This window comes from Habropoda laboriosa, unplaced genomic scaffold, assembly GCF_001263275.1.
Source record: "Habropoda laboriosa isolate 0110345459 unplaced genomic scaffold, ASM126327v1 scaffold23, whole genome shotgun sequence".
NCBI classification, from domain to species: domain Eukaryota; kingdom Metazoa; phylum Arthropoda; class Insecta; order Hymenoptera; family Apidae; genus Habropoda; species Habropoda laboriosa.
In genome coordinates, this window is record NW_017100140.1 from 1,940,422 (window position 1) to 1,950,675 (window position 10,254).

A 10,254-nucleotide genomic window follows, 5' to 3' on the forward strand; every position below is an offset into this window, starting at 1 on the left:
CATTTCATTCACCTGGAAATGCATTAATTTAAATATAAATTTAGATTTTGTGTAACATTAAAATTTGAATTAAGTCATATAATATAAATATAAGACATTATTATGTAAGTGTATTCAAAAATCATGATTCATTATTATTGTTTAAAATTCGCATTATTCTTGTCTTTTATATATAACCTCTAAACTGAAATTACATTCATTTTAAATGAACAAAGAATACCTTAATACTTAAGACACCTTTATAATAAAAATACTGATACTTTTATTTTTTTAAATTGTAAAAATTTGTAACAAATTCTAACAGGATAAGCATCGAGCATTTACTTACTAGTAAAGAAGATAATTCCTTAATGTCACATAAGCAATTTGTACATTTATTTAACAATCAATTCAAAGTATTTTTTTTTTCAAAATTATTATTCGTTATGACCTATTTTTTTATGGTTCCATTAAAAAGTTTACAGTATTGGAAAAAAAATAATAGTGCGAAGAATTACGAAAACATTCATACACCAGAATGACAGGAAGCCATCATGGAATGAAAAACTTATACACACCTACCACATGCTTATCGCGATACTTCCTTTGGAATGTTACGTTTTGAAAACAAACCTTAGTAGTAGATAATGATATTTGCGTATATGGATCATTATCATACAGTTTCTTAATCCAAGCAAACATAGTAATCTATAATTACACAATGTTACATATCTGTTTCATATAATTCATAGGAAAACGATCTTTTCGTTTTTGTATCATATTCTTTTGATTAATGAATATAAAAATTTTGCATTATGATTTTACATTTGAGAATTTTAAACCAACTAAGAAATAGGTCTGAAACATCCAGGCAATATTCATCTCATAATGAAGGATATACAAAACAAAATACATTTAGAAATAATCCTTATAAAATATATTCAGCATATATTACTATTGCCACATCTATATTAGGTGCATATTATTATGTATTTTATAAAAAGGTCCATGCTTTGGATAAACATGTTCCGTGTGGAGAATTCAGAGCAGACTTAAAGACATATAATTTGGAAGAAGTAGGCAAACATGATAACAAAGAAAATCGTGTGTGGGTAACATTTAAACAAGGAGTATACGACATAACAGATTTTATAGATATGCATCCAGGTGGTTCTTCTAAGATAATAATGGCAGCTGGTAGTTCAATTGAACCATTTTGGACAATTTTTGCTAATCATAACACACCAGAAATATATGAACTTCTTGAATCAATGAGGATTGGAAATATTTCTAAAGAAGATGCAATTAACAATAACATTAATAAGAATGATCCATATTCAAAAGAACCAAGAAGGCACAAAGCTTTAAAAATTAATGGACAAAAACCATTTTGTGCTGAGCCACCACCTTCTTTATTAATTGAAAGCTTTATTACACCAGTGTAAATATATTTTAAATTTAAATATAATTTGCAGGAATTTTATTTGCTAAATAATTTAAATCTAAGATATTATTTTATTTTAGGGAATTATTTTATGTAAGAAACCATCTTCCTGTTCCTGACATAGATTTAAAAACATATACTTTAGAATTAGCTGTAGAGGAAACAACAAAGAAAACTCTCACATTTGAAGATATAAAAAAATATCCCAAGTATACAATAACAAGTGCAGTAATGTGTGGTGGAAACAGAAGATCAGAAATGGCAAAAGTAAATTAAATTATTTTTCTATTTATAATAAAATATAAACAGCATTATATCTTTTCCAATTTATTATAGGAAAAACAGCTTAAAGGATTGAGTTGGGATGTAGGTGCTGTGGGTAATGCTACATGGGTTGGAGCAAAGTTATGTGATGTACTGAAAGATTTAGGAATTAACGAGGATAACTACAATCATGTACAGGTATTAACATATAAACAAAAACATAAAACTTTTGTAAGTTTTAAAAATAATAAAAAGAAAAAGTACTTATCTTCAAATTGAAATAATTTCATTAAATAAGTTTGAAGGACATGACTCAGATCCTTCTGGTACACCATATGGTGCAAGCATACCCATTAACAAAGCTGTGGATCCTAGATCAGATGTAATTTTAGCTTATGAAATGAATGGACAACCAATACCAAGAGATCATGGTTTTCCCATTAGAGTAATTGTTCCAGGTGTTGTGGGTGCTAGGAATGTAAAATGGCTTGGTAATTAAGTAGCAAATATTATAGTCATAATTATGATTAAATAATAAAATAATTTTATAACATCTGTTATAATATTTATAGTTAGAATAATTGTCTCAAAAGAAGAGAATCAATCTCAATGGCAACAAGGTGATTACAAAGGTTTTTCTCCCAGTACTGACTGGGACAATGTAGATTTTTCTAAGGCACCTGCCATACAGGAAATGCCCGTAGTTTCTGCAATTTGTAAACCGATACCATCGGAAACGGTCGTGCCGATAAATGGAAAAATAAATGTTAAAGGTAAAATATAACTTTTAAAACATTTAAAATGCCATTTTTTTTATCTTTCTGATAAAGATAAAAATTTTTCATAGGATATGCGTGGTCAGGAGGAGGCCGAAAAATTATTCGAGTTGATGTAACAAATGACAAAGGTAGAACTTGGCATACAGCTAACTTAGATGCTGAAGATACTAATGCTAAAGAGGGTCGTTACTGGAGCTGGACATTGTGGAGTATAGATTTGCCCGTTAATAAAAGATGTAAAGAAACAGAAATTTGGGCCAAAGCTGTAGATGCGTCATATAATGTTCAACCAGAAAGTTTCAAAAATATCTGGAATCTACGAGGTTTCCTTTGTAATGCGTATCACAGAGTTAGAGTTAAATTGGAACATTAAATTTTATAAGTGCGATCTGACGTAATAAAATTACTACAAATAATAGATTTCTTATTTTCTTTAATAAAAGATAAATAACAATAAACAACTTTTGTAATTAAAAAATGGGTATTAAATGCACTTCTTTAAAAAATCTACGTTTATTTAAGTTTTAATACTTTCACTATTAAAATAAGTGGATATGTTGCCTAAGGGTACTTTACAATTTGTTAAATCATTTATATTGTGAATTTCAACTTGAGGTGGAGATTCCATAATGGATTGACCAATTATTATAGCGTAAGGGAATCCGGTTACTCGCGCATGCATAAAACGATTTCCAATAGATAAATGTATTCTATCATCTAAAATAGCATCAATATTTAGCCGATCTAAAATTTCTATTATTTCATTCACATATTGAGATCCATTTTCTGCCTTGCTACCTTTCTGTAAATTATAATAATGTTTTATGATATAAAATATATTACATAAAAAATATGAAATATATTACCTTTGGTGGTATAATGCATACAGTATATGGTGCCAAATTTTTTGGCCACCTCAATTCTTCTTTGGTAGATAATACTTCTATCATTACTGTAAAAATACGACTCAAACCAAGTCCAAAACAACCCATTACTAAAGGTGTTGATACATTGTTTACTTTATGTAATACTTTTAAAGGTTCTGTGTATTTTGTATTTAATAAAAATGTATGTCCTACCTAGAATGAGAAATATGCATTCATAAAAAAAAAAAATTGATATATAAATATGTATTTCTTATTACCTCTGCAGTGCATTGCTCAAGAAATGGTTTTTTACATTGAGGACAATGTAATTCTTTAGTCATAGTTTTGTTAATAGCATATTGGCAAGATGAACATACACAAACAATATCTTCTCCAATATTGCTTACATAATGATATTCATGAGTTATAGAACCTCCAATTAATCCTGGATCACCAACAGCTGCAAATACAGATAATGTTAATAAATGCTAAGTGTTGCATAGCATTGCTTCATTTAGTACCTTTTATACATGATACACCTATATTTTTAAATATGTTCTCATAAGCTTCACCTACTGATGCATATGTCTCTTGTGCATGATTTAAATTTCCATCAAATGTATATAGGTCTTTCATGACAAATTCTCTACTCCTTAAAAATCCGAGACGTGGCTTCATTTCATCTCTCCATTTATTGGAAATTTGATACAATTTTAAGGGTAACATTTTTGGTGATAATACTCCTATGGATGATACTAGAGTACAAATAGTTTCTTCATATGTCTATAATAAAGTAATAAGTTCACTAAAAAATTAATTACTTTGCTATTTAACATGTTAATGTACTTTATTATATTTTTAATTATTACAAACTCACTGGACTAAGTATGTATTCTTTATCAAATCTATCTTTCACTTTAAACAATTCTGTTGCATTGTCTTTGAATCTATCTGTTTTCTTCCATAAATGTACAGGTGTTAAAGCTGGAAGCAATAACTTTTGTGCTCCAATTTTATCCATTTCATTGTCGACAAGTGTTGTCAGTTTATTTAAGACACGTAAACCCAAAGGTAGAAATGCATACATGCCACTGTTAACATGTTTTATTATTCCATATTTAATTAAATTCTACAATCAGTAGAAATATTATCAGTAATAATTGTTGAAAGAATAATACAAAAACAAGAGAAATAACTTTGAACGCACTTCATAACTTTTTGAGGGAACTTCCAGTTTCTTCCTGGTTGCTACCCAAGAAGAAATTGGTTGAAATAATCGTGATAATTTATTTATGCTTTGAATCGACATGCTGTACGTATTTATCCAACAAGCTATCGAGTTTGAATGCACGCTTAATCGTGGTACAGCAGACTATATTTCTATCAGCTGAATCCTTGGTCGATGTTTTCAGATTTAGTAGTAGTTAATCATGTTCGTAGCAATGGTTAGAAACGGTACGGATAATGACAGATAAAATCTCTTGGATTTTAGGTTATTTTCCTTAATTTAAATATTTTCGCGAATGTCGCTTAATATTGTAATTGCAAGCTTATTTCAAGTCGACAAAGGTTTTCATCATCGATGATTCTCATCGTCCAATATAATACCATGAAATAGGGTCAACTTGTTCCGAAAGAAATGGAATTTGCAGTTTCTGAAATGGACGAAGAAAAATCGGAATTGCCTTCTAAAGAAAAAATCTGTTTAGAAAACTTCGATCAAACTGATTCCGGCGTAAAACCAGATGTTTCCCTTACAGAAGGTACGAGTTAACGAGTTTTGATTAACGTAAACGTATTAAATTACTTTATAAGTTGCTACATATGAATCTGTCAGTTTACAGCTGTTTAAACAGCATTAGATTTACGACGAGAATTTTAATATTGCATTTTCAATTGATCTTTTTAGTCAGTGAAATTTTGACTCAACAAGATGTAAAGCTAAATGAAGATACAATGCTAAGTCAGGAAGAAATTGAACAAGACAGTATCGCTCAAATTGAAACAAATTCAGTATTATTAAAGAATGATAAGGAGGAATATCATCAATTGATAGAAGGAAACAGTATTAATAAAACTCTGAAAAATTCTACTTCTTTAAGTAATTTCTCAGAGGTATTTCTAAAATGTCAAACAGCTGCTGATATAGGCCTTCCACAAGAACAATGTTTTCAGAAATCATCTTCCTATAATGATATTAGATTACCATCATCAACATTATCTGATTCATTATCATTTATATCTTCATATGAAATTTCTAATTATGATAAAGAATTTGTGACACCAAATAAATATACAAGATTAAATACAACATGCAATGATGAGGAAAAAATACTTTTTAGTACTAACTTATACACAGAGGCACATCAAGCAAAACCTTCAGAAGAAACTGTTATTGCAGAAAAACATGAAGATTCTGAAATTAAAAATGACATTAAGAGAATAGAAGATGCAGTAAAGCATTCTAATATGAATGGAAAATTAATGGTAAATAATGATCAAGCAGAGGCTTTATCAAATTTAATGAAATATGAACGGAACTTTAACAGAGAACAAAAACCTTCTGAAACTGTAAGAAATTCTAAGATACAGAGTAACATAATCTCTAGACCAACTTTAGTTGATGACAGCAGATTGGTGAAAATTTCACTGCCAACAAATCCAATTAATATAATGCAATCAAATGCTCAGTTTCTAAACAAGAGTCGTAACTTTTTAAACTTTATTACAGAAAAATCAACAAACATAATGGAGAAAGCACTCCTACCACAACATTTGACAATGAAGTATAATTCAGTAATGAAATCCATAGATAATACCCGCAGTTCTAGCACAGAATCCCCTTTGATAGGTCCAGTATATGACAATGAGTCAGTTTCAGTAACAAAGACAAAAAATACTTTGTATGTAGCAAAGGATTCAATGAATGTACAAAATGAAGAAAATGAATGTACAAAAAGTAATGAAAACAAAAATGGTTTAGTAACAAATCCAAATGAAAATATGTGCACAAATACTGAGAAAAATAATAAATGTGTATTGACAAATGATTGTACCTTGAGTAATGATATTATTGCTTGTAAATTGAATGACACAAAACAACTTGAATCTTATTCTGTCAGCAATGATATTAATAAAATAAATGACAATGCACTATGTGCAGAAACAAATGGAAATTGTACTGTGAACCCTGTAGTATTGACCTCTGAGGACAATAATTTCCAGGAAAGTATTACCGACAGTATAGATCAAAAAGAAAAAGAAAGCACCGAAATTGAAGAGTCGAAAAGTGGTTTATTACAACATCCAGCATATCTGACTTTATTAAAGGACTATGCGGATTTGAAATCTAAACATTTAAAGTTGGAGGAGAAGGTTGAACATTTGGAACAGAGAAATCGAAATTTAGAAATAGAAAAAGGAGAAATCTCTTCTACACAGATTGAAACTTTGGAAAAGACAATAAACAGACTTACATTTCAATTACATGCGTCATTAGTAGCACAGGAAACATTTAAAAATGAGTACAATGCCGCGAATAAAGAAAGGGAAAGCATGGTGATGAAATATGCGGTTAGCGAAAAACAACTAATTGATACCCAAAGGTATATTACAATTTTTACAAACGTGGTTAATGTGTTTTATAATTATTTACCGTTTATCTCTTTATTATCGTACCGTTGTTAGGGCAAAGGAAAACGCAGAACGAAGAGTAAAAGAAATTACAACACAGCATGAAGGACTTCAGAGCAGATTACGAGAGATGCAAGGGGAGCGAGCTAGAATATGCAATATTTTGACTGGAAAACATCGCGAAGTGACGGATCTCCACAAAGAAGTTGATAAATTGAGGGAAGACGTAAAAATGAGAGATTTAAAATTACAATGGACTCAAAACAAACTTAAGACGGAAATGGATTTGCAAAAGGAGACTCAACAAAAATTAGATAAAGCTACGGTAATAACGTTAAAGAGGTGTAATCTTATTTTTACATACAAATTTATGACATTAATTTCATTCATTTTTGTAGACCAGAATCAATGAAATGAAGGAAGAATGCGAACAGATACGTAAAGAAACGCAGGAATCAATGCGAAAATTCCAACAATCAGAAGAGAACAAAGCTGTTACATTGGATCAACAATTAAAGGAGCAACAAGCACGATTAATCTTAGAAAGGCACGTTACAGAAGATAAAGAAATATTAAGACTTCAGTTGCAAAAGGAAGTAGATACATTGAAGCACAGACAAGAAGTTTTAATTGAGGAAAACAACACACTTAGCTTAAGGATACAAGATGCTGAAAAAAATCGATTGAATTATGAAAGCAATCTAAGTAATTTGAAGATCATAGCAGATCAACGTCAGAAAGAAATCGTAGAATTGCTCAGTAAAGTATCTGAGTTGGAAACGTTAAAAGTTCAATTACAGCAGTAAGTATCGTGACTATAAAAGAATCATGGTCTTATTTGATACATTATTTTTTTCATATTATTACTTCATTTCTTTTCAACATAGCAAAGATCATTACTTGGCATCGACCGAAACAGAGATCAAACATTTACGTTCTGCCAACGAAGAATTGCAGGCTGATATGTCTGCTTGTCGTCAGAAAGAAGCCGAAATGTTGGACTTTACGCAGAAATTGACGGATAAAAACGTACGACTTCAGTCAGAATTTACGGGCATTGAAGCTAAAGTAAAACAATTGGAGCAAGAACATGGACCATTACACGAACGTATAAGCGAATTAACTGATAAAATTAAGACGTTAGAAGAGAGTCTTGCTCAAGAACGAAAAATGAGAAGCGAGGAATGTGACGTTTTAACCAGGCGTCTTGCTGAGCAGACGCAAGAGGTACAAAGTCTTGTTCAGCAATTGGAGGATAGTCAAGGAGAGAATGCGGTGTTAAAGAGGAAGCAGCAAATCAGTATGAAGGAAATGACGCGCGAGCTACAACAATGTCGAAGGAAATTGGAAGCATTTGAAACATCATCACCTTATAATTCATTGGTTGTTGGATCTAGAACTGGATCAAATCTTTCGTTAAATACAGGTTCTTACATATGAGAATCTCAGTAATGTCGGTTACTTCATTCACGTATTTCTTTGCAGTTCTTCATTTTCTTTTTTTTTCTTTTAGGAGATGCTTTAAATGGTGCCTTATCCGATAACAGTATCAATGGTGACCAAAGTATTCAGCCTATAGAACCTAGTAAACAAGCGCTAATAGAACGTATTATAAAGTTACAGGAGAGTAACGCTAGAAAAGCCGAGAAACTAGATTTTTTCGAAGAACATACTCGAATCCTAGTTGAAGAGTTGCAGAAAAAGAAGAGAATCATACAAAATTATATTTTACATGAGAATATTGGTGCCATGGGTGGCAATGAAAGAGATAAATATAAGGTAAATTGTTTATATTGAACCGTACAATTTCATAAAACGTCTTTTTACATTTCACAATTTTGTGTAAAATATTTCATTCAAAGTATTTCACTATATTTCATTTTTTATATACAAGCATATCAAGAGCAGGAGAAATGCAGTAAGTTTTAATAATATAAATGTTAATTAATATTTCGGGGTGACTTATATTTTAAATACAATCGTAAAGATTCCTTAGATTTTAATTGCCATTTAATTATAGGCTGAATTAGCAAAACACGGAGGAATAATGGCCTCGGTATATAATCAACGAGTCTCGGATGACAATATGACACTGGAATTATCATTAGAGATAAATCAGAAACTCCAAGCTGTTCTCGAAGATGCATTATTTAAAAATATCACACTAAAGGTAAACGTAAAATTATATTCATATTTAAAAATTATATAATATGGTATCTATAAAATAAACTATCATTCACATCTTTTTTTTCGTTAATCAACGTTATCTTTGTAGGATAATATTGATACTCTCGGTGAAGAAATAGCGAGGTTAACTATACAGAACCAACAAAGGCAAAAGACAAACTAAAAGTATATTAGGATAACATACTTGTACTTATATTGTACAGATAATGACATAACGAGTGCATATATTAAAAACGTGAAGATAGTGAAGTTATCGACTAAGAAATTTATGGTACATATATACATACTAGTATCAACTTTAATGTCATATATTGAATATACACAAAATTGCATTTCCATTCTATAAGATACACGTACTGAATCATCACTTAAAGGAAAGTACATTTCACAGTAATTCAAATGATATATTTTTTTAATTTAAAAATAGATATAATAATCTGATACTTATCTTAATGTAGTTTATTCGTGTAAATGATTAATATGTTTGAATTATATTTAACTTATTATACCTTTGTCATATACATATTGTAAAGAGAGTTCTTTGATACACTGTTCTAGTTCTTTTGTCTCTTTAAGTTGAATAATTGCTTTTCATCAGAACTAAAATCACGTTTTGGTGTTCAAAGAATAATTTTATTGTTTTATAATTATTATTATTGCATCTAGTCAAAAATTAGGATACTTACAAGAACAATTTATTAGTTTTATATTAAAATGCAGAGTGTTAAATATTTTTGATAAATTTTGGGATCATATTTTATTGTAAAATTGTTTATTTTTTCGATTGACTATCCTTTATTTGTTCAATTATCATCATTGCAACACAACTTTATGGTTTTAAAGGAACATTCCGTACTGTTAATATATTAAGAATTTTTAACACACAAAAATGAAAATTTTAAATAAGGACTTGTTATTATTGTATTGATTTAATGTATGTAGGATACATCCAATTTAGTAACTAAATATGTACCAAAATATTAATTATGACCTATGTGTATTTTACATAATATAAAGATTGTAAACCACTGTAAAGAAAAATGTTGTATGGCAATGTATAAAATAATGCAAAAAATATTTCAGTCCATCCTAAATTAATAAA

General features: G+C 29.5%; 4 protein-coding genes across 4 annotated transcripts in view; 2 read left to right on the forward strand and 2 right to left on the reverse strand.

Annotated features, from left to right (window-relative positions):
• The window catches only part of LOC108580172 (UPF0668 protein C10orf76 homolog), a 4,399-nt gene extending 3,718 nt beyond the window's left edge, over positions 1 to 681 (reverse strand). The window contains exon 1 of the mRNA XM_017943867.1: positions 613 to 681. Coding sequence (XP_017799356.1) covers positions 613 to 681 — 69 coding nt within the window. The remainder of the gene's footprint in view (positions 1 to 612) is intronic.
• Positions 682 to 794: 113 nt separating this feature from the next.
• LOC108570284 (probable sulfite oxidase, mitochondrial) lies at positions 795 to 2,839 on the forward strand. The gene is made up of 6 exons (XM_017932124.1): positions 795 to 1,420; positions 1,504 to 1,690; positions 1,760 to 1,885; positions 1,986 to 2,178; positions 2,260 to 2,460; positions 2,535 to 2,839. The coding sequence occupies exons 1-6, from the start codon at positions 795 to 797 to the stop codon at positions 2,837 to 2,839; spliced, it is 1,638 nt and encodes a 545-aa protein (XP_017787613.1).
• A 144-nt stretch (positions 2,840 to 2,983) lies between these two features.
• Positions 2,984 to 4,641, reverse strand: LOC108580179 (probable proline--tRNA ligase, mitochondrial). Its single transcript, XM_017943879.1, has 6 exons — positions 4,540 to 4,641; positions 4,210 to 4,461; positions 3,854 to 4,115; positions 3,611 to 3,792; positions 3,333 to 3,545; positions 2,984 to 3,268 (listed from the first exon to the last, which is right to left on the reverse strand). The coding sequence occupies exons 1-6, from the start codon at positions 4,639 to 4,641 to the stop codon at positions 2,984 to 2,986; spliced, it is 1,296 nt and encodes a 431-aa protein (XP_017799368.1).
• Positions 4,642 to 4,971: 330 nt separating this feature from the next.
• On the forward strand, positions 4,972 to 9,315 carry LOC108570126 (coiled-coil domain-containing protein 186). The gene is made up of 9 exons (XM_017931919.1): positions 4,972 to 5,095; positions 5,242 to 6,937; positions 7,020 to 7,290; positions 7,364 to 7,767; positions 7,853 to 8,391; positions 8,479 to 8,744; positions 8,860 to 8,883; positions 8,986 to 9,135; positions 9,241 to 9,315. The coding sequence occupies exons 1-9, from the start codon at positions 4,972 to 4,974 to the stop codon at positions 9,313 to 9,315; spliced, it is 3,549 nt and encodes a 1,182-aa protein (XP_017787408.1).
• The last annotated feature ends 939 nt before the right edge of the window (positions 9,316 to 10,254 follow it).